The sequence below is a fragment of the Colius striatus genome, chromosome Z, assembly GCF_028858725.1.
Source record: "Colius striatus isolate bColStr4 chromosome Z, bColStr4.1.hap1, whole genome shotgun sequence".
Lineage (NCBI taxonomy): Eukaryota > Metazoa > Chordata > Aves > Coliiformes > Coliidae > Colius > Colius striatus.
Genome location: NC_084790.1, coordinates 22,492,840 through 22,515,879, shown reverse-complemented (window position 1 = coordinate 22,515,879; position 23,040 = coordinate 22,492,840). Strand labels below are relative to the sequence as shown.

The following is a 23,040-nucleotide window of genomic DNA, read 5'->3' as shown; positions in this document are numbered from 1 at the left end:
TGGCCTTTCTCCAGTCCTCAGGCACCTCACCTGTCCCCCATGATTATTCAAAAGTGATGGAGAGAGGCTTAGCAACCAAAAATCTTTAAAAACTTTTTGTCACCATAACCACTCCAAAATGTTTGTAATTAATACAGTAATAACTTTTTCCTCTGTTCAGCACAACACTAGTTACGTAGTAGAAGCTGCATCCTTCTCAGAGACTGCAAGAAAACACAACTTTACATGCTCTGAAGAAACATCTTGTAAAAGAATTGAGCAGGATAGTAGGCTTCAGCCTTCAGAGATACCATCAGAGAGTGAGAATCAAGTAGAACAGGAAGATAATCCTGAGCCTTCTGCTTCTCAGGAAAAATATTCAGACAATCTCACAAGGTAAAACAAAACTAATTTTGACATGTAAATTCAACTGATCGATTTTGGCTTCTGTCTTAAAAATGTATTTATTAGCCATAGCTCTGCAGTGTGTTATGTGAGTGCATGCAGGATGTAAGTGTTTGTGTCTTCCATCAGAACTCTACCAGGTGCATGCAGATATCCATATGTCTTTTAACCTGTCTGCACTCTTACAAAATGAATGCAAACAGAACTCCCACCAGCCTGTCCCAGGGTCCATCTTTGCTTTCAACAGAAATTCCTGATTTTAAAGGGGAGAAGTTTGAAGTACACATATGGAGGCAAAGGGATTTGGGGATTAAGCTAAAAAGAAACTTCACACTATAAGTGTATTCTGATGCTATTTGTTTGCCCACCAGTTTACCAAGGAGGATGGGTGTTTTTTTGGGAAGTTTGGAATTACTTTTGGTACCCAAAGTGGTCTTGCCAATCATTTTGAGGAGGGAAGCAGTAAGCAGCTGATTATTGAAGAGATTGCTATCTAAGAAACAAGAGTGGATTAATTACTTATTATCTAACAGTTCTACTTTCTAGACATTAGTCTGACCAACTAAAGTATCATAGTTTGGAGCTTCAAATATAGTTTAGCAAAAGAGATCTGGAAATGTTCCAATGACATAAAAAGCACGTGACTTCTGTGTTCCTCAGAATGAGAGTTAATTCATCCTTTTCTAATCAAAGAATTCTGTATACTGTAAAATTAATTGTGCAGCTTTCCAAGCACTCTGAAACTGCTTGATACTCATTTACAGTCACCATTTTCTGCACGTGTGAAGAAATTAGGATTTCTATTTAAATGATATGCAGATGCAGTTTTGTCACTATACATTAGGAAATAAATAGTTTGTATTGTTGATCACAATAGTCTTTTGGTTTTTTCATTGAGTTTGTTTTGATTTGTGGTACTCCTTTGGTTCTTTGGACTATCTTGAACTTCATTGTTTTTTTAAACATGTTTTTGTTCTGTACTTTAGAAGGCAGTCCAGAAGGTCATCAAAGCGAGTAGCGCTGCCAAAACATGTCTCCGATCTACAAACTGCTGCATCTTCTGCTTCTGAATGTGGGACTGATTGCTGTGAGAAAGGGACTCAAAGGCAAGAAGTGAAGCTGAGTGTTACTAGACGCAAAAGTTATAAAACTACACATAGAAAAAAATCTGGGAAGGAACACAGAAGTTCAAAGATAACCTTGGTGACTCTCTGGGCGTCTCAGGAGGAGGAGGAGGAAGAGGACACAGATGATTTTGAGCCTGATGAAGAAAATGAATGCTTTGCACCAGAGGAAGTAAACAAAGCTCCAGTGTTTGTTCCTATAGGTCTTCGATCTCCAAAACCTGTTCCTGTTCAGATAGAGGCAACCATGGAGGAGGTACTGTATATCTGAGTTACACGTATGTACTTTTGTTTTCTGATTGTTTAAACATTCTTTATTCTAGTTGTATCTCCAACTACGTGACTTTTATCCCGATTTAACGTAGTTCATGAAGAATGATGTTGAGAGTAACAGGGATGTTATTTGGCACAGGTACTCAGTTTTGAACAAAAACTATATCAGTCTAAGGTCCAGATAGGTTTATAAACTATATAGGTTTGCAGGGTATTCACCAATGTTTACGGGGATTGAATTTAAGCACAGACTATCATGCTTACAATATGTTTTGAGGCCCAGGATGGAAAAAATGGTATGTTTCAATTTTCCATTTGAATGCTAGGAAATGAGGGAGATGGTTCTGTATGTGGCGTTCTCCTCAGCAAGAAACTTGTCTGTGTCGTGGGCTGACCCTGACCAGCAGCCAGGCACCACAAAGTTACTTGCTAACTTCCGTCTCCTGTGGGATAAGGAGAAAACGGAAAGAAGGTAAGAAGACTTTATGGATTAATAGAAAGACCGTTCAATAGATGAAGCAAAAGCTGCATGAGAAAGGAAAGCAAAATAAGCAATTTATTCACTGCCTTCCATTGGCAGGTCACTTCCTGGAAAGTAGAGCCTCAAGAGTAACTATGGAAGACAAACACTGTAACCACAAATGCCTTCCTCTTCCTTCCCCTTTTCCTGAGCTTTTCTTGCACAGCATGATGTTGTATGATATGGAATACCCTTTGTTCATTTTGGTTCAGCTGTCCCAGCTATGTGTTGTCCTGACCTCTTGCCCACCCCCTGCTTGCTTGCTGGGGCAAAAAGCAGGAAAACAAAAGCTTTGACATTGTGCAAGCACTGTTGAGCAGTAACAAAAACACTGGTGGGTTATCAGCACTGTTGTAGTCATAAATCTAAAACACAGCACCATGTGCATCTCAGCTACACACAGTACAATCTTCACTTTTTATTTCATGTTATTTATGTCATAGTCAGATCCTACACTATCCAATACACTCTTATTAACCATATCTTTTCCTATCCTTTTGAGGTATATGTATGGATATTGTTCCTTTGTTCTGTGCACTGCACCTTAAAATACACATCAGTGTCCTCTCAGGTATTTAGTCCATGCCTTGGGCTACACATATGATGTGTTTGCTTAGGAGAGACAGAATGTTGTGTTAATTTTTGGGTTCCAAAGCCAGCTCAAGTTGGATCACCACTGTACTTTCTGGTTTCTTTTGAGATTTGTCTTCCTTTTGTTCATCTTGTTCTTGCTATAGTACTTACTATAGCATGTAGCTCAAATAATGGGTAAAAAAAAAGTTTTAACGTATATCTATTTGAATCTCCAGCTCCCATTGGTTCACGCTGTAGAGTTTGACGCTGCAACAGACTCTGTTCCTTGTCCATGATCCAGCATGGGTCCTTCATGGGCTGCAATCTATTCACAGGGCATACTTGTTCTGTCTGGCATGGACAGGTCCATGGACCCCAGTCTTTTCTGTTGTCAGTCAGAGACCATCTACACCTTTTAAAAGCTTTATGTTTTGACTCTTCCATGGACCATTTATAAAGGTTGGAACTCTGTGTCTAGAGTGCAAGCCTATGTTTCAATTTACTCTTAGGCTAGAATAAAACTCAAGGCTGTAAGACTGTAGCAAGACGTGGTATCATATCTGCTGAGACAGGTCACTAAGAGGAAATGGCATCTTTTTTGTCATTAAGGAGCTGTTGAGGTTAAAGAGTAGTGGACTCTGTTCAAGGTCTTGACAGGAATTGTGTTCAAAGTTTTAGACATCTGTTTTCTCTATCATTCAATGTGACTTAGCACATTTTTCGTCCCTTCTAGCACATCTTATCTTAGTGATGTCTTCACAGCTCTTTTTTAAAAAATTTCTTTTAATTTTTTTCCAAATCTGTTTATTCTGCCTGTTCCATTCATGCATCAGATTTTCATCACTACTTCTTTCTGTTCACTCCAATTCTTTTTGCTTACTACTACTAGTGATCTTTCTCTCTTCTCTCATTGAAATCCTGCTTTTGTGACTGGTGAATTAATCACATTGTTTCTTCTCTAAATGAAAAATTTTGCTTAAACCCTTCATATATGTGTGTGTATTCTTCAGTTTTACTTCGGAAAGTCTTTTCCCAAGACTTAAAAAGCAGAAAAAATACAAAACCTATCAAAATCATTTGAGGTAAAAGCTACCATGAAAGATCTCAACTGCATAACATGGTTTGGTGGTAGGACAAGCAACTAGGAACAAGACCTTGGGTTTCCTGGTGCTTTTGATTAGTTACAAACAGCACTACCAGTACTGCCTCCAGTTTATACAACTGCTGCCTTCTTGAATCATAAGATATGTAGTATAAGACTTCATTTTTGGGAAGGATCCCCCTAAATGTTCAAGATTTGGTAAATACATGTGACTTACAAAAATTTTGCATTTGACAGGTTTTCTTTTGGAGATAATGAACTGAAGTATTTTTAAAATTATTTTTACAGCTGGAAATATCTGTGAATATACCAGATGTGCAGGTATCTACTGATGTTGAAAGTCTCTATCATGCATCTGTCCCGCCAGTGGTACAGAGAGAGGAAAAAGTAAGCACCTTAGCATCTCTAAAAATGTTTTTTGATTTTTTTGCTCTGTTCTGTTTCAAAGCACATAAAAGGCTAGATGGACAGTGTCTAGTTATCATGTCAGTTTCTAACAGTATAGCTTAATAGAATCTTACCTGTTCCACAGGTGAGAGACACAGCTATGGGAAAACTATGTAAGTAAATATAGTCAGCTTTTAAAATGCTCTTTTAAAACCAGGGTAACCAGTGGGCAGAGAATTTACCTGTAAGCATTACATTAAATTTATGGACTCTTTTTGTATAGAACTTTGAAATTGATTTTCTTTTTATTTAAGGAAACAACTGTACATGAAAATCCAGAGGTGGACAAAGGTAGATATGAAACAATCTTATTCTTACATTTCCTGTTAACTTGCTACCAATATGTAGTTATTACTGTTGGAAGTTTGAAGGTTTATATGTCTTGTAAAACAACCTGCTTGTGAAATACTGGATGCTTTATATTTTGAAAGAGATTTTAACCATTTTCTTTTTTACTGTTCTCTGTCAAGTAGGGGAACCAAGCATTGCCAGGTTCTGTTTCCCAGGGTCAGAATGTGCCCTTTGTGTATCTTATCTGTCACTTTCCTATGCTGTGATTAGTTGTACTAGGAGAAGAGGAAACTTTCCAATTTCTTACTTGCAGCTTGCTTGATACGTGACTTATACAAAGAGTGGGCAGATTTGTAGCATTGTCATCTCTGTGGTCTCTGAATTTACATGCTAAACTGGTAAAATATCGTGTGTGACAGACTGTGCTGTTTTCCAGAAGCAAATATTCTTTCCATGTGGGATATATTACAAACTCTTCTGTATCTAATTACTAGAATAGCTTTCACTTTTAAATTTAAATACATTCTCAATACATCTTCCTAGCACTGGGAGTTGAATAGATCACTGTCTTTGTAGAAGGAGAAGCCTATTTGTTATTTCAGTTTATTTCAGCACAATTGCTTTGGAGGGTGAAAATGTTTTATTGGATTTGATCAGTTAGTGGTAGGCAAAGGGATGTATTCTGGATAGAGATTAGGAACTGGAAGTCTAAACTGGGATATGGATCAACAGTATATGTGATTAAGCAGTTACTCCTTTCTTTTCCATTTGTGGTGGACTGAGCTTGCCTGGCTTCAAGATGCCCACCTAGTTGTTGTCCCATTCCTTCTCAACAGGATGAGGGGAGAAAATAAAATGGAAAATCTGCTGGGCTGAGGCCAAGACAAGGAGGTCACTTCCCAAAACAGACTCAATTGGGAAAAAGTAACTTAAACTATCACCAAACAGAATAGAGCAAGAGGGTGAGAAACAAAGATAGAAACCTGAAACACCTCCTCCCTACCTTCTTAGGCTCCATATCACACCTTCATTTCCCATTCCTCTGTCTCCTACCCCAAAGTGGTGCAGGGAGACACGAAATGGGGATTGCAGTCAGTTTATCTTCATCGCTGCTGCCTCTTTCCCTGCTTGAGTGTGGGGTCCCTCCTATGGAGTAGAGTCTTTCAAGGTAAGTCTGCTTCACCATGGTTGCTGTACAGGGTGCAGTTGCTTCAGGGACTGTCTATCCACTCCACCAAAGTCTCCGCTACAGATTACAGGGAAATATCTGCACCCACACATGGAGCTCCTTCTCCCCTTCCTTGTTTACCAACTTTTGGTGGCCTCAGGGTTGTTTCTGATTATTTTTGCCCTTGCTCATCACTGCTGTACAGCATTTTCTGCTTTCTTAAATGTGTTTCCCAAAGGTGCCACCATCTTTGCTGACAGGCTGAGCTGTGTCCTGTGGTGAGTCAGCTGGAACTGACTGTGCCCCGGGCAGCCCCTCTGCTGCCAACACCTTGCCACCTGTACCTAGTACAGCATTAAAGGGTTAGCATTAGTGTTGCTGCTCAGTGTTTCTACAATAGTTTGAATTTAGTGGATGAGAATTGCTGTCCACATCTTGATCCATGAATGGCAACAAGTTAAAAAGTACATACTTCACTATATGGATGATAGTGTCAAATACCTTTTGAAAATAAATGAGGGGATTTCTGACTGTTGTGCTTTTGACTTTTAATGTGTGTGAACAATTTTGCAGGAGTTAATGACGGAAGCACTGAAGCTGCCATGACCTTACTTGCAATGGGCGATCCAATGTTCCAGTTAAAAACAAGCACTGAAGGTATAATCTGATTTATAGGATAAAGCCTTGCTCGTACGCTATGGGCCAATCTAACAAGGGATGCAGTGGTGACTGCAAAACACACTTTCAGCTGCAGAGCAGGTCAAGTTTTCTATGGTTTTAGTCCTGCTGAACTGTACTGCGTAGTGAAACTAAACAATACAGGTTGGCTGGAAAAAGTAAGGCACCTTACTGGATACTACGAACTGCATCACTGTGATAGAAAAATGTGAGACCTGTTTTAGGAAAGACATATGAATTAAGTTGGGTCACAGAAATTGGATAACAGAAAAGAATTGTCTTAAATGACCATAACTGTCAGTGATCTTTTCGGGCCTTGACAGGAAGTGTAGCTTTTCCTGCCTAAGTAGCTACAACCTGAAATTACCTGAATTTTGTCTTTTTTTTTTTTTTAGACTTTTATTAAGAATTATATTATCACCTTTCATCGGTTGAGTGGTCATTTCTGCATTCTTACTATGGAAAGTATGATTATAGGACTGCATTTGGAGAATCCAGACTTTGTTAAATGAAGTTTAAACATCTGTTAAATAGCTTTATGTATATGCCAAATCTGGGCCCTTTAAATTGTGCTTTTCTATTCTATTTATTCTTCTAACCAGAATGGGCACACATGTTACCTGCTCAAGATGAGTTGGACATGACCAATAGCCTGGGAACCTACGCCTACTCCGAACAGAACAAAACTCCTAGTCAGTACTTACTTTCTGAAGTCACTTCTACCAAGGAATTGGTCTCTTCTGAAGGTGGAAGCAACGTTAATATGGAGGATCAAAGCACTAACACAAGAATAGGTGTTGAAGAATATTTTGAGAAAAATCCTATAGATACCAGGTTAAATTACTACTTCATTTTCTTTAGGGAGGGAGATCATCTCTGCTAGATTCTTTCTGCCATATTTACTGAATTGCTAGTAGTCCTGCTTTAAGTGAAGATTTTTAAGTTAGTGTAATTTAATATAGTATGGAAGACCCCTCTTGTCTCTTTCTTTTGACATATTGGTATATGATTTGGGGGATATAGAACTTGTTCTTCACTTCTGAAGTTAAGTTTACCTTAGCGGGGAGAAAAGTATATTCAAACTTAGTTTGTATAGATCACTGATAATTGCCAAGCTCATTTTCCCAAAGTACTTTGCATCTAGTTAGCCCAAGGCAAATTGCTGAAGTCTCACCGCCACCTGCAGCCTGTATTTCAGCTCCTCATCATCTCATCTACTCTGTATGTCTTGCCTCTTCTCTGCACTGTCAAATATCAAGAGCTATATTGCTGGCATTTTTCCTTCTTATGGCATTTTTCCTTCTTATGGCATTTTTCCTTCTTACTTGCAGTGATAGCTCTTCACCTACAGTGAACAGTATGAGGCTGACAGGAGACAGACACCTGAGGCCTGAGACAACATTTGGAGGATTGAAGTCCAATCAGAACATAATTCAGAAGTCTCTTAGTGCAAATATACTTGTGAAACAACTAGAGCAAGTTCAAAGTGGTAAGTTTATTTCTTATCCTTGGGTTCTGAAAAAGGTTTCTTCTGATGGGTTCACATCTTATGAAGTCTAACTAAGCTGAAAGACTTCATTTTCTATTTATGTTCACTGACAGTGCACCACCACTGTAATGTAGTGCATCCACTTATGGTATAGTTTTATACATAAGTATGCCTTTCAGTGTAAAATTGAATGAAAATCTGAATAAAAGTTTTTCTGTTCAGGTCTGAAATTACCAGGAAAGCTGATAAAGTACTGGACTCACAATTACACAAATGCAGTACAAAGCGGTGTACTTTTTAGTATTGTTACTGTCTTTTCCTTCTATTAAAACTGGAACACGAGATACACGGTATTGTTTTGGTATTCTTAAAGCATTTACAAAAAAGGTGGTCTTCAAACTCTTACTTACCTTTATATCACTGGCAAAACACACAACATGCCAAGGCAAGATGAGATACTTGTATGTGTCTTGTTTATGTAAGACATAAATATACATGTGTACATACACAACAAAACCATTAGTGATTTTGTAGTGTTTATATCACACATCTTCATATATACACATTTTAATATACAAAAGCTTACGCATAAAAAAATCATAAGCATATATATGCACAAGCACGCACAAAATTATTTTACTTTTATTCTTGTACGTCTTAGAGTCTACAAGTTTGGGATGTACTGCAGAAACACAGAAGGTGGAACTAGAACAGGTCAGACCAACTCCAGGCAGTTCTTCAATTCTTCATGATTTTGATACTAGAAGTATGGAACTTACCAAGCATGCAGAAAAAATTGAGAGGTAGGATGAATCATCAGTTAATACTGACTTTATTCCTGAAGTCTCTTAAAATAAGCAGCTCAAGTGTATGTGTAGTATGCCTTTGCGATGGAAACCGTGCTTACATATATTGTGTGTGTTTATGCACAGAAGTACAGACCTTAGGCTTTTATTTTTAAGGTTTTTCTCTCTTGCATGTTGTACCATAGCTTTTAGAGGTAAAACATGAACTTATATTTGCTGTTTCAGACCTTAGTAATCACCTTACTACTTAATTGTCTCCCATGAAACTGTCTCTGAAAGAAAATGTTAAGGATTTGATCAATTTGGAAATGTTAATGAGCTTGTAAGGCTTCCTGCATGGTTATGCTTTTAGTAGTAAAGTCTCAGTGGTGTTAGGGAGGATTTCTCCTGAAGTACTATACATAGACTTGTTTGAAGATTATGCATTCTGTTTAGTAGAATGATGTCATTTTTAAACAAATGCCCTGTTTCTCTGTAACTATGTAAACTTCATGTTAAATAAATATGCATAATTTTGCCGATGTACAGGGTTCAATTGATTTCAGATTAAGTAATGCTATACTTTACAGAACAGAAGACATGACTTATGCTTGTGGAAGTTCAGGAGATTTAAGACCTGTAACCGCACCACCAAAACCTGAAGAATTTCATCTTGGACTACAGGACTGTCCAAATCAAAGTTCTGTGGATGGAATTCCTGAGCAAAATTCTTGTCCTCCTGAGCACTATATATGCCCAATCAACTTTACTCAGGTACTTCTACAATTAATTAAATTAAGAGCTCAGTTGCTGAAATTCTGTAAAAGGAGAAGTTTTCAGTGCAAATACACACCTATTTTAAAGACGACATACTTCAGCTAGTGAATGAAACTTTTTACAGAGTCATGACCAAACATCGCCTTTCAGATAAATCTTTGCCAGGCTCAGTTTATAGCTTCTCAGTGTCAAGTGATAAATACACAAGCAAGATCTTGAGTAAGTTTTTAAAGACTATTGATGGAAGAAGCTACCTAGGACTCATGTATTCATTCAGTCTGACCTCTGACTGTTATGTTTGTTTAAATTAAAATTAAATTTGTGTCACTAGTGGACACAGCATTTTCATTGTCACCTTCATGTGCCTCACTTAAAACAAGCTTCGTGCTTTGCTATGCTGGGGTAGAGTTAATTTGCTTTACAGTAGCTAGTATGAGGCTAGGTTTTAGATGAGTTGAAAACAGTGTTCATAACACAGGACTGTTTTAACTGTGGCTGAGCAGGGCTTACAGATTTAAGACCTTTTCTGCCTCTCACTCCACTTCATCAGTGTGTGGCTGGAGGTGCATAAAAAATTGCGAGAGGACACAGCTGGGACAGCTGACCCCAAGTGACCAAAGGGATATTCCATACTGTATGATCTCATGTTCAGTGATAAAAGCTGGGGAAAGAGGGGTACATTCATCTTCCCAAGTAGCAATTACGCGTGCTGGAGCTGAACACCTGCCTGTAATGGGGAGTGGAGAAACTAATTCCTTGTTTTGCTTTGCTTTCAGCTATATACAGCTTTTGTGTTACCTGTTAAACTGGCTTTATCTCAGCCCATGAGTTTTCTCAGTTTTACCGTTCCAGTTGTCTCCCTAATCCCATGGAGGGAAGTGAGCGAGCAGCTGTGCAGGGCTTAGTTGCCAGCTGGGGTTAAGCCATGATATGCTATTTCCCATTTATTTCAAAACCTGATTAAGGGGTTTTTGTGTATATTGTTGTGAACAGTGTGTCTTTCACATCCACATGATTGCAGTAGTTTGTGTATCTCAGTTCTAGTGTAAATGAGAAGTATCTAATTTCTTCGTAAAAGTTCATTCTCAGTTCCCTGAAGTTTTCTGATGTTGCCACAGATCAATGTACGTACATTTACAGTGGAACAACTGATGGAACAACTGTTTCCTCAGTACAACCTGTTGATGTGTCAACACTAATCTCATGTTAGATAGGTACAAGGATGATTTGACTCTTAAAGGACTGGAAGAGAATGTGAGAAGAGGTATCTTGCAATAGAATACTCTTGTTTTTAGCAAAGGTACGTGCCATAAAATGGAGGGGAGAGATGAGTTGCAGAGTCTGATATTTTTCTTTGGCGCTCGGTAGTTTTGTAATGGTTGGAGGACCTTGTTTTCCTAGTGCTATTGAGCAATTTATTATGTGAGTCATCTCTGTCATAGTTGTGCTGTGGGAAGTATCAATTTATTTTGACAAACCATCAATACAGACAATGAGCTGCATATAAATTTTATGTTGTCTGATTGTTTCTTGTCTGTGTCAGGCTAATGTCCTTCAACCTCAAATAGCTAGAAGTAAAAGCTGACAAATGCAATTACAATGATATCATTAGATTTTTTTGACTTTTCAGCATCTGATGTGTTTCGTTTTCTTCCCATCTTCTAGATTTATTTCTCAGACTTATTAACTTGTTTTATTTCAAATGTGTTTATTTCTAGAATGAAGCTTGTGCTCAGGATGCTCAACAATGTATAAGCACCAGAGAAGAGACTTCAGGTAAAATGTTTTAATATTCTAAGTTAGCAAAAGCCCATGCTTGTCTGTCTTGTGGTTATGCAAAGATTAGTGGAAAAAAATTTACATGTTTTCATTGACATGATTAATCAATCTATTTCATTAACAAAAATAATGACCCACAGTACACTGCCATTCCCCTCCCATACCTCTTACCATCAATACAGACTAGTCTTAGGCACTTCATTAATTTTAAATATCAGTGAAAGGAAAAGGTCTTACTCTCTCCTCCCTGCTGTGAGCTCCTGCTTACCTTGTGGTAGTTTTAGCAGTTGTTAGAGCGCTTTTTGAACCTCTGACACGCTATCTGTGAAAAGTTGGACATGACAAAAGGGGAGAATCTCTGTAGTTTTCCACTGCCTTAGTGAGTTGTAGTGGCATATGAAGTTGTCAAGTGAATGCCATCGTCAGCAGTTTTGTGAGTAGGAGGGCTGGACTGTCCCAGAGTGGAGCAGGGAAGAAAGAAGAGGAGTAAGAAAAAGGAAGAAGATAACCAGAATTCCCTCTTTAGCTGTAGTGGGTCAGCAGATGGATGGCTAACTGACTAGATGTCAGAAAGGTATGAGAGTGATGGCTGCCTGTCCTTAAAACAAGTGGAAATGTGGAAGGTTTGGAATCAATACTCATCTGAGGTATTGGAAAATCACAGTATCAGAAGCCCAGGATACTTACTTACATGGAAACTATACTCCAAAGTTATAACTCCTTAGCATGTGCAAAAGATAGGACTATTCTTCCTAGACATAGAACCATAGAATGGCAGGGGTTGGAAGGGACCTTTAGAGATCATCTAGTCCAACCCTCCTGCATCTGTTGTTAGAACTTGTTATTGGAAGGATCTCAGGACAAAGCATGTTAAATTGTCTTTAATTATAGAGACAAGGTGAGTTGAGTTAGGAATGACAGCAGAATCACATCATCAAGAATGAGAGCTGCCTTTAAGTAATGGCACAGCACCATTGCTTTCCATCTTTTGAAAACTTCACAGATGTTTGCCATAGATGAACAAATACCTGCTGGGACAACTCATGGAGAAAGCAGCCATCTATGAGAGGTGAAAACAGGGCTTGACTTCTTGGGAAGAGTATAGGAACTTTGCCAGAGCTTGCAGGGTTGCAATCAGGAAGGCTAGAGTCCGTCTAGAATTAAACCTGGCCAGGAAAGTAAAGAAAAACAAGAAAGATTTTTTCAGGTACATCAGCAGCAAAAGGAAGATTAGGGGGAATATGGGTCCACGGCTGAACACAGAGGGTGTCCTAGTGACAGAGGATGAAGAGAAGGCCGAACTACTGAATGCCTTCTTAGAATCATAGAATAGTAGCATTGGAAGGGACCTTTAGAGATGTCTAGTTCAACCCCCCTGCAGAAGCAGGTTCACCTAGATCAGGTTGCATAGGAACATGTCCAGGCAGATCTTGAAGACCTCCAAGGAAGCAAACTCCACAACCCCCTTGGGCAGCCTGTTCCAATAGTTTTTTCTCATGTTTAAGTGGAACTTTTTGTATTCCAGCTTCATCCCATCACCCCTTGTCCTGTTACTATCTACTATACAAAAGAGGGATGTCCCAACCTCCTGACACCCACCATTTAGATATTTATAAATGTTAATAAGATCTCCCTTCAGTCTCCTCCAGACTAAACAGCCCCAGTTGCTGCAGCCTTTCCTCATATGAAAGATGTTCCAGTCCCCTGATCATCTTGGTGGCCCTGCACTGGAACCTCTCCAGCACTTCCTTGTCCCTCTTGAGCTGGGAAGCCCAGAACTGGACACTGGACTCCAGATGAGGCCTCATCACGGCAGAGTAGAAGGGGAGAAGAACCTCCCTCAACCTGCTGGCCACACTCTTCTTGATGCATCCCAGAATGCCATTGGCCTTCAGCCTTACCTCCATCCCTGGAACTGCGATGGAACAATTCATCCTGAATCTTGTCACTTAACATATGAAGGAACAGATGGTTAGCAGGAGGAGTCAACATGGCTTCACCAAGGGGAAATCCTGTTTTACCAACCTGATAGCCTTCTATGAGTGCATAACTGGCTAGATGAGGGGAGAGCAGCAGATGTCATCTACCTTGACTTCAGCAAGGCTTTTGACACTGTCTCCCACAACATCCTCATCAGAAAGCTCAGGCAGTGAGACTAAGATGAGTGGATGTTGAGATGGATTGAGAGCTGGCTGAATGACAGAGCCCAGAGGGTGGTGATCAATGGCACAGAGTCGAGTTGGAGGCCTGTGGCCAGTGGAGTTCCCCAGGGATTGATTCTGGGGCCAGTCTTGTTCAACATCTTCATCAATGACCTGGATGAGGGGACAGAGTGTACCCTCAGCAAGTTCCCTGATGACACCAAACTGGGAGGACTGGCTGATTCCCCAGAAGGCTGTGCTGACATTCAGTGGGATCTCGACCAGCTTGAAAATTGGGCAGAGAGGAACCTCATGAGGTTCAACAAGGACAAGTGCAGAGTCCTGCACCTGGGGAGGAACAGCCCCATGCACCAGTACAGGCTGGGGATTGACCTGCTGGAGAGCAGCTCTGGAGAGAGAGACCTGGGAGTGCTGGTTGTTAATAAATTAACCATGAGCCAGCAATGTGCCCTCGTGGCCAAGAAGGCCAATGGCATTCTGGGATGCATCAAGAAGAGTGTGGCCAGCAGGTTGAGGGAGGTTCTTCTCCCCTTCTCCTCTGCCCTGTTGAGGCCTCATCAGAAGTATTGGGTCCAGTTCTGGGCTCCTCAGATCAAGAGGAACAGGGAAGTGCTGGAGAGGTTCCAGTGCAGGGCCACCAAGATGATCAGGGGACTGGAACATCTTTCATATGAGGAAAAGCTGCAGGAACTGGGGCTGTTTAATCTGGAGAGGAGGAGACTGAGGGGGGATGTCATTAACATTTTCAGTTACCTAAATGGTGGGTGTCAGGAGGTTGGGACATCCCTCTTTTTATTTTCTTTTGTACGTAGTGACAGGACAAGGGATAACGGAAAGAAGCTGGAACACAGAAAGTTCCATTTAAACTTCAGAAAAAACTACTTTACTGTTCAAGTGAGGGGGCCCTGGCACAGTCTACCCAGGGAGGGTATGGAATCTCCTTCTCTGAAGATTTGAAGACCCACCTGGACATGTTCCTGTGCAACCTGATATAGGTGGACCTGCTTTGGCACGGAAGTTGGAATGCATGATCTCTAAAGATCCCTTCCAACCCCTGCCATTCTATGTTTCTGTGATTATCTCCTTAAATTCATTCTAATGGACGGCAGTTATCTGTTAATGGTAATCTATTGACTAAATTATTTATAATTTTGTTTATTAAACTCCAGACTATATTTCATAGGCCCTCTTCTGCAAGTTCACAGTGATGGGGAAAAAAAAATCCTTGTTGTTATCATCAGAACAGCAGATTCCTGTCATTTAAGAAGTAACTTAATACCTGACAGTTACAATTAAAGACAGAGGGACATTTGGGTGCCACTACATAAGTTTGATTAAACTGCAAGTTGTTATTTAATGCTAGAACACCCATTTAAAAAATCTCCATCCCTACTAGGCATTTTTAATATTCTCCATTCTGAATGGTAATCATGATTCCACTGCAATGAACAGGCTCCAGGGGGTGATTATGTGTATCTCATCTAAGAAGAAAGCAAGCATATTGTCTACAGAATGTCCCCAGTGCCTTTCACCATGGAGAAATGAATGCCCTAAATTTAATTACTCAGGGTGGGGAGACTGAAGGGAACAGTGTAATTTCAAACTTGAATAATATATTTTTGGTTTTTATTTCTCTGAAAAAATTACAGCAGTGAATGATGATCACAAATGTCCAGAGGAGGAACAGACATTCATTTTAACGTTGGTGGAAATCCCAGCTGACTCAAAAGAGTTTGATGCATCCACTTTGCTGGAACACACTTCAGAACCGCTGCTACCGGCCCCAATACTTATCAGCCCAATAAATGCAAGTGAAACAAGCATGACAGAAGGGGAGAGGTAAATGCTTTACTTTTGAGCAAAATGAAACACTTTTTATGAACCTTGCTTGTTCCCTCAATGTGCATTACAAACTAAAACTTCCAAAAAAAGAAATGAAAGTAGAAATAATTTTCGTAGACTAGTCAGAGAATTAAGGTTGAGAAAAGGGCTCTAATCAGTTTTGAGATATATCTCAGTAGTTTAACATGTAGTTATCTGGGGTTTTGGGGTCAACCTTAATTCTGATTCACCCTTTTGAGCAAATCTTCCTTTTAGTAGAAGTCCAGCCTGAGTCTATTCAGCCATGGATACTTAGAATGAAAAGTAATGGAAATCTAAGCACCTTTGCATTTTTACAGTACTTTATCAGTTTTTTAAAGCATCTGTTTGTTAATTGCTCTTACAAATTTTTAGTGTAGATGGTCTTTTGGAGAGCATGGTAAGCTGTGCCTAAATTCAGATGTAATTCTCTTGAGTTTTTACTTGTCTTGTTCAAAACACAGAAGAGCTAAGCAAGCAAACAAACTAATTACCCCACACAATATAGCTGGTTTGCTGTATTAAGATAAAAAGGGTTTGAGTTTTGTTACCCAAGGTTACTCCTCAATGCAGTATAGTAAAATTGTTATTTCAATGTTACAGTTGAATCTATGGAGATTTGCCTGGTTTAGGAGGAAAAAACCCAACATCAAAGGAAAAAGACAACCAGAAATGTTGCAAAGTTGGAAAAAAACCCCTATTATTGATGTACATCCTCAGATCATAACTAGAGGTGTATGCAATTCCACATCATGATGGAGGACCTTGTCCCATGACATCAGACATTAACATTCCCTTAGCTATTGAAAGGATAGGTCTTTGAGTTTGCCTACACAATGAATTTTGGCTGTTCAGTGTAAGAGTTCCAACTCTTGTGGAACTACCGATGACAGGCAGAATTGCTGACAGGAAGAGTTAGGGTACATCTTTTGTCTCACTGTTTCCTTACCGCTTTGCCGGATTTCTGTAGTCTCTGCTGGTTCCCTAATAGTTGCAGGGTGGGGGTAGAAGGTGGGGATGAAGTTTCAACTATGCATATAAATAATATTGTATTTTAGGATTTACTAAGGGAGTTGATCAGCTGTCATATATTTATATTTTATGACCATATGAAGTGGAGTTCAAATAGCAGAGTTTCTAAAGTAATTAGATTCAATTATCACTAAAAAAACTTAATTTTCTAACTCCAGACAGCACAGCAAAATGTTTTGTGGTAGTAAATAGTATATTTGAAGTTAATATTGACATTAGGCAAGAATGAGTAGCACCACAGATTCATGTGTAATTTCCACATGTGTTACACAAGGGAAACGTTGGCTTCTTGAACTATCACAATAATGACTTTATATATAAACAGCATTGGATCCTTGAGAACTGCAGTGGATCAGTTTGCTGCACCTTTAAACAGCAGCATGGAAAACAAACAATCAGAGAGTGCATCGGTAGAGCCTGTTCTGAATTTGCAGACAACTCGAAAAAGGACAGCTGCTGAGCCTGAAGAGAATGATTTTCCTCCTTCCAAGAAGACTCTGTCTGCTGTTGTAGTGGAAGGTAACTTGGAAACCACTTCTAAGGTGAGATCATAATTTGATAAGTGAGTCTTTATGCATAGTGTAGATGCCTGACGTGTAATACAGAATTTTAATTATGCTTATTGTTTAACGGTGTTACTTCCTTAAAAATGTACTGCCAGTACATCTTAAAAGGAAAGTCAACACCTACAGATTGTTTTTTAATTTTAACTGTATGATAGTTTTGGTGGAGTTGGTTTAGTGGAGAATTTTGTGGAGAATCTGTAGGCTCTTGGGTCGTTTTTTATTAGGCTTCCTAGTAAGACAGACTGGTAATATGTCTGACTTGGTTCATTCACCACAGCCTTTCTGACAATGACATTGCAGGAGGGGAAGCTGGATGTGTATTATATGGTAGGCAGACTATCCAGGTTCACTGAACAATGTTATGACTCATCATGGTGTCTGTAAGGTGAAGAAGTTGTTAGATATGTTGCTACCATTTTTTAACATAGCAGGTATTAGTTTAAAAGAACAATCTGCAAATAAAAACTGGCTAGCATGTTTTCATCTTCCTTCTGTGTTTTTAGAATATGACCAAGCTTGTAGCAGTGACTACCACTGTTTTTTGTGAGTAGGCTAAGATTGTGTAGCATATCTGGGTAAGAGAGCAGGTGGTAATTACCCACATGACTCAGAGCTCTTCTAGGAAGGCCTGGGTAACAATCCTCTTCATTCTTTGACCACTTGTCTTTACATCCTTGTCTTGAGTTGTTTGTTTTAAGAACACCTTAAAAAGCCTTCTCACAAAATGAGTTAAGTGATAAATTATACTGTATTGGAGATGTAGTCTTCATATCATCCCTGTTCTTAGAACTGTACATGTATGATTTTATCAGCTTTCATTGTCTCTTCTGTATTACGAGAAATCAAGAAATAACTTTTATCTTTTTCAAATACAGGCTTGTTCAGTTAAATCCACAAATGCTCCAATCATAGCTTCTGGTAGGTAAGCTTAAACTTGTAAAACAAAGTAAAATGAATGTAAATACATCAGTTTAATACTGGTCATCATTGTGCTAAGTAGTTCTGTCCCAGGCTTTAACATGTAAAAGTATAAATAATACCACCATTCCATGTTTTCTGCTATAAACTAAATCTATTAGAGTATATAACTGGCTGTTAATTTAATAATGGATCTAAAAACATCTTTGTAGCTAGTCCAGTTGTAAAATTTGGAAGTTTTTTTGGACGAAAGATGATACCTTCTTTTAAGCAAATATTTCCACCTGTTGGACAGCACTAATAACCAAAGGTATTAATTGATATTTTAATTGTACTATAGCAAAATACTTTCTTTTATCTTGTAGCCTTTTCAAAAAATATGTGCACAATGTAATCATTTGAAAGCTTCACCTGCCTCTGAAAAATCAGAGGGAAAGCAGAATTTTAGACAATGCGTTCTTCAGTGATCTGAGCCTGTGAACAGTGGAGACTACTTTTTGAAAAAGACTTTAAAGGGAGATTGGAGAAGCTAGATAACCAAGTTCGATGATGTGCTGTAATGGGGGGTGGTGGTAGTGGTGTGCTGTAAAACCACACTTCTGACAGTTTTCCCAGTCAGCATTTCCTCATAGCATCTGTAAGATCTTACAGATTTTGAAAGCAGACTGTGAACTTTTAGTTCTTAGTGGAGTCTTCAAAAAACATAATGGCAAAATTCAGCTCATCTCAGGGAACAGTGCAAACCATCTTAACATCACAAACCTTGTTTTGGCCATTGTGTTATTACTAAAGTTGAATAACTGAAACCCTTGAATGACTCTCAACTGCTTTTACAGGGAATCCTTTTCAGATAACAGAGCCTTCAGCAAAGGAGAAGGTACCTTCCTCTGTGTTGGTGTCTATGTTACCCCTTGCTGAAAGAAGCCAGCTTGAGACCTTGGAAAACTTAGAGGATGCACTGCTTGAGAATTCAGCATCCAAACAGGAAGGGATGTCTAAATTAACCTCTAACAGAAAAGCAGAAATAAGTGAACAAGGAAAGCGGGAAGATGGGCATGAGTATGGACAGTCAGAACATACTGGAAGCCTAGCACCACCTTCAAAAACTCCATTACTCAGGTATTTATGCAATAATATTTTGGTAGCTGTTTTCATGAAAAAGACTTTTTTTCATGTTTTTGTATCTTTTTTTCTACTTTGTGAAACAAGAAGGACAGTACCATTGTGTTTGACCCCCATGGCTAGGAGTTACAGTATCTGTCTTCTTCAGCAAATTAGAAAGGATTAAATTGTCTGCTTTGAAATTTGAATTATTCATTAAATGAGCAGATAGACCAAGGGACACTACTGACATGTGGTATGTCTATTTAGACACTGACAGATGCTTCTTGTGAGGCCAATGTGTTGGCTATGATATGGATTTAGGACAACTGTTTTTTTTCCTTTGCACAGTCTAATGTTGTGATATATACACCCATCTGCTTGTTATTTTTGTTCTGCCAGTGAGATTTGTTATTGGTATAGTACTCAGCTGGAATTATAGAACTAACATAAGATGAGTCATTTCCCTTAAGGAGTTTCAGTCTTGACAGCTCAGAGGATATTCCTCTTACGTCTGGACCGTTTTATAATACACCTTTCTATAATGTTTGTTTCAAAGGTTTGAGTTCCTTTATTAGCCTTCCGCTCACTGGTTTTAATTTTCCACTGGTCTCTTCTAAACATGCTGTCTACTCTTTCGTTATGCTTGTGTGAGTACCAAAACTGGTTATTTGTACCTGGGATATCCAGAGCGATTAGGTAATGATGCATTAACATTAGAATCCTTGCCTGAAAGTCTACTTTCTAAGTTATAAACTCTTAACAATATGAGAAGTTGCTACCCAGTGTACCACCCTCATCACTGACTCCGTAAATTCACAGGTACTAGGTATAAGGCAACAGGATGAAACAGGCTGTTAATAGGCTGAAACTCTGGTGTTTTCACCTGCTTGGGCCGCATCCTTTGGAATTAGATTTCTTTTTCCATTGATGACAGGAAAGATGCTCTTTCCAGTTCATTCTTTAGGAGTATGTCTCGATTCCTCTTGGAAATTCTTTCTGAAGATCTGGTCGCTTCTTAGAGGTTCTGGTTTAATAGCAATTAGTAAGTTTCCTCTTCTCAGGATTGGAGATTGTCAACAGTCTCCTTAACTCTTGAAAAAGCTCTCTATAACAGAATATTTGGTAATACAAAACCATTTCTGAAAATAACTTTTTGGGTTTTTTTTCTTATAATTGTCTTCAATCTTGAAGGTTTGTGTTTTTTTCCTGTATAATGAATGGGACTCCTGTAATAGTATTTATGTCTTACTTTTGTGGAGCAATCCTGTGACATCCATCCTGTGTTTGTTTTGAACAGGACTGGACGAAAACCAATGGGTTTTTTATCTTTAATTTGCAAAAAAAGCAGTTCTGAATCTGCAGAAGATACCAAAGGGAGCAGAGTGAGGATCCAAAAACCCCGCATTGTAGCTCCAAAGCGAAATTTAAAAAAACCCACTCTAGCCACTAAGGATGATGGGGAATCTTATTCCCTTCCTTCTACAAGCACATCACCATCTGTGGAGTGTGAGAATGTCTCTACTGATGCTGCAGTTACAGTATGTGTTAACTTTTGCATGCCCTTGCATTTTTGAGATGTGAACAACTGCAAATTAGTTAAGGGGTGGCATAGAGTATTCATGCTTTGAGATACCAGTTCCACTGCATAAACCCTGACTTGTGCATGTCTATGAAACTTAAAAGGGAACTAAGTTGTTTTGGTTTTTCCCTCTGCACATATATCTACTTGTTTCATATTTTTAGTAAATTCTTTTTTTTTTTTTTATCAAAACTTCCTGTCTACATTGGAAGCTTAAGTACATAGAGATATGTATAGACACACATGTGTACATGTACACACATTCACAGAAACAAACGGATTTAAGGGCAGCATTTTCTTTTTCTGCTAGGTTCCAAGTAACAAGATGCCTGAGAAGCCACCCCTTTGTGGTAAAGATCAAGAAAAGGAAGAAGAGCCAACCAGAATCTCTGAATATTTTTTCAGTGACATCTTTATGGAAGTGGATGATTCAGAATAACAAATGGGAATTACAGAAACCTAGGATCTGAGAGTATAATGCAACAAGAAAAGAGTAGATTTTAAAAATTATGATTTGTCCTGCTGTAAATTGTGCAACACTTAATGTCAGCCAAGCTATTGTTAATAATTCCGCATGGATGAAATGGACTCCTTCTGAAGCAACATGGTTACTTTAGACATTATTGAAACTACTACATCAATGTCATTGTACAAGACCAGTGGCTGCTGGCTTATGGTTTCACTTGTTTAGATGGGTGTATTATTTCTCTTCCAGAAAAATGCAATGAAAAAATGCTTAATCTCGTGATAAGGATGCCTTTGAATTTTAATGCTAAAGCTTGTGATACTGGCTATACCAGTTCTTTACTTCTTTTTGTGAAGTAAGTTACACTAGTATGTTAGAAAGAGGAATTAACTTTTTATGTAGAGTATAATCTCTGTAAATCAGGATGCAAATACTGGAAGTAGCCTAGGAAATACATTGGTATGTCAGCACTGCAGGTATCTCCAAATTACATATTTTTGTAAGAGTTTTTAATTACAGAAGTTAAAAGATGCTAACCTGAAAAGCCAGATGGGCTTGGTTCCTTTAAAATGCTTTGGGAACAACCAGAAAACCACAATTTTACTACAAGAACACTATGCAATATTAATCTTTGCAATTGTCCTATTGGAGTGGGAAGAAGAGCTTAATGTTTCTTGATATAAATACTAATTTCCTTCTAAATTTGAAAACAAGGGGATAGATACCATTTATTTTCCTTGGTTTTATGTGTAGGTGTTTCTATATCTGTTGACTTCTTTGGTTTCCCTTGTGCAAAGTAGCACGAAGAGATTTGATTTAAACCATATCTATAAAATGTGGTTACTTGGAGGATTTGCTAGGTTGAAGCAGTTGAATTTGGATGGTTTACCTTATGTTGCATGTCTACTTGTACTATAACTTGCTATAAAAGTGCTGATGTCAATAGAGATTTTAGTCTCATTTTGTCCTTGCCTCATCAAGAAGAATGTATTTGTGAGGTGTTAAAGTTCCTGCAGTCTCAAAGTCAGGTGGTCAATGAAGGATCCCATGTTTATTCTGAAACTTCTTACACAAAAATGACTGTGTAGCTTTAAGTAGTTTATTTTTTTTTCTTCCTGTTACCTAATACCTGCAGGTACTTTTGCAAAGGAAATGCTTGATTTAGGAAGTGAAACCAATGTTTAAATGGAATTGTTATGCTCTCGAGAAACCCATCTTCAGCTTTTGACTGGATAATCATTTGCTGGCATATATTTTCATATAAGTTTCAAATTAATTTTAAAATACTCAAAGTTTTAGGATGTTTGTATTTTCAGAAGTTTTCAGCAAGGCATGAAATCACATTTTCTGAAGGAAGAATACACTGAAAAGCAACTGTTAATGCAAACTGTTACATCAGCAGGCATCTGTCAATCAAATGTTGCTAGCAGCAGTATCTTCTTGAGGTGATGGAAAAGGGATGAACAGACCCAGTGTAAGTAACTTACTTGAAAGCATAAAAGCATACTGTCATCCCCCCAGAAAAAACAAGTCCCTCCCCAAAAGCCACCAACAGTTTATTTTGAGACAGTATCTTGTGCTTTGCCTAATCGATTTAACTTGAAATGTTTATCTAAATATTGCCTTACTGTAAACATTATAAGTAGAACAGGTTTGTGAACTCAGTGCCAAAACCTAATGACAGATCTTGGTCAGCTGTGGTGAATTTTGGAGCCTGCCTCTTCTCTCATAATTGCAACTTGACAGTTTTTGCTGTACAATGGGTCTGGATTCAGAAGTGTTTCAGAAGATGACAGATAAAATGAACATCCACTGGAACACTGTGCCTTGATACAGGGTCCTCCAGTGTCATACCTCTGGGCCTGATGCACAGAGAACAGTTGGTAATGAATGTGAAAGCAAGTTGTCTCAGTCTGCAAGAGATGAGTTGGGACAGTAGTTTGTTTCCTTCAAGCAGACTTAA

General features: G+C 38.7%; 1 protein-coding gene across 5 annotated transcripts in view; it reads left to right on the top strand.

The window, feature by feature from the left end:
* The window catches only part of LOC104561040 (transcription factor TFIIIB component B'' homolog), a 53,756-nt gene extending 31,732 nt beyond the window's left edge, over nucleotides 1–22,024 (top strand). For 4 of the 5 annotated variants that reach the window (XM_062018954.1, XM_062018952.1, XM_062018953.1 and 1 more), the window contains exons 27-42: nucleotides 161–375; nucleotides 1,371–1,764; nucleotides 4,265–4,363; nucleotides 4,678–4,714; nucleotides 6,456–6,539; nucleotides 7,163–7,394; nucleotides 7,892–8,049; nucleotides 8,711–8,852; nucleotides 9,425–9,608; nucleotides 11,330–11,387; nucleotides 15,202–15,391; nucleotides 16,770–16,986; nucleotides 17,886–17,928; nucleotides 18,765–19,047; nucleotides 20,330–20,570; nucleotides 20,922–22,024. In XM_062018954.1, the coding sequence (XP_061874938.1) occupies nucleotides 161–375; nucleotides 1,371–1,764; nucleotides 4,265–4,363; nucleotides 4,678–4,714; nucleotides 6,456–6,539; nucleotides 7,163–7,394; nucleotides 7,892–8,049; nucleotides 8,711–8,852; nucleotides 9,425–9,608; nucleotides 11,330–11,387; nucleotides 15,202–15,391; nucleotides 16,770–16,986; nucleotides 17,886–17,928; nucleotides 18,765–19,047; nucleotides 20,330–20,570; nucleotides 20,922–21,050 (2,706 nt within the window). In that variant the 3' untranslated portion in view covers nucleotides 21,051–22,024. Of the gene's footprint in view, nucleotides 1–160; nucleotides 376–1,370; nucleotides 1,765–4,264; nucleotides 4,364–4,677; nucleotides 4,715–6,455; nucleotides 6,540–7,162; nucleotides 7,395–7,891; nucleotides 8,050–8,710; nucleotides 8,853–9,424; nucleotides 9,609–11,329; nucleotides 11,388–15,201; nucleotides 15,392–16,015; nucleotides 16,047–16,769; nucleotides 16,987–17,885; nucleotides 17,929–18,764; nucleotides 19,048–20,329; nucleotides 20,571–20,921 lie in introns of those variants that run through there. The other variant, XM_062018955.1, reaches the window with a different exon arrangement.
* The last annotated feature ends 1,016 nt before the right edge of the window (nucleotides 22,025–23,040 follow it).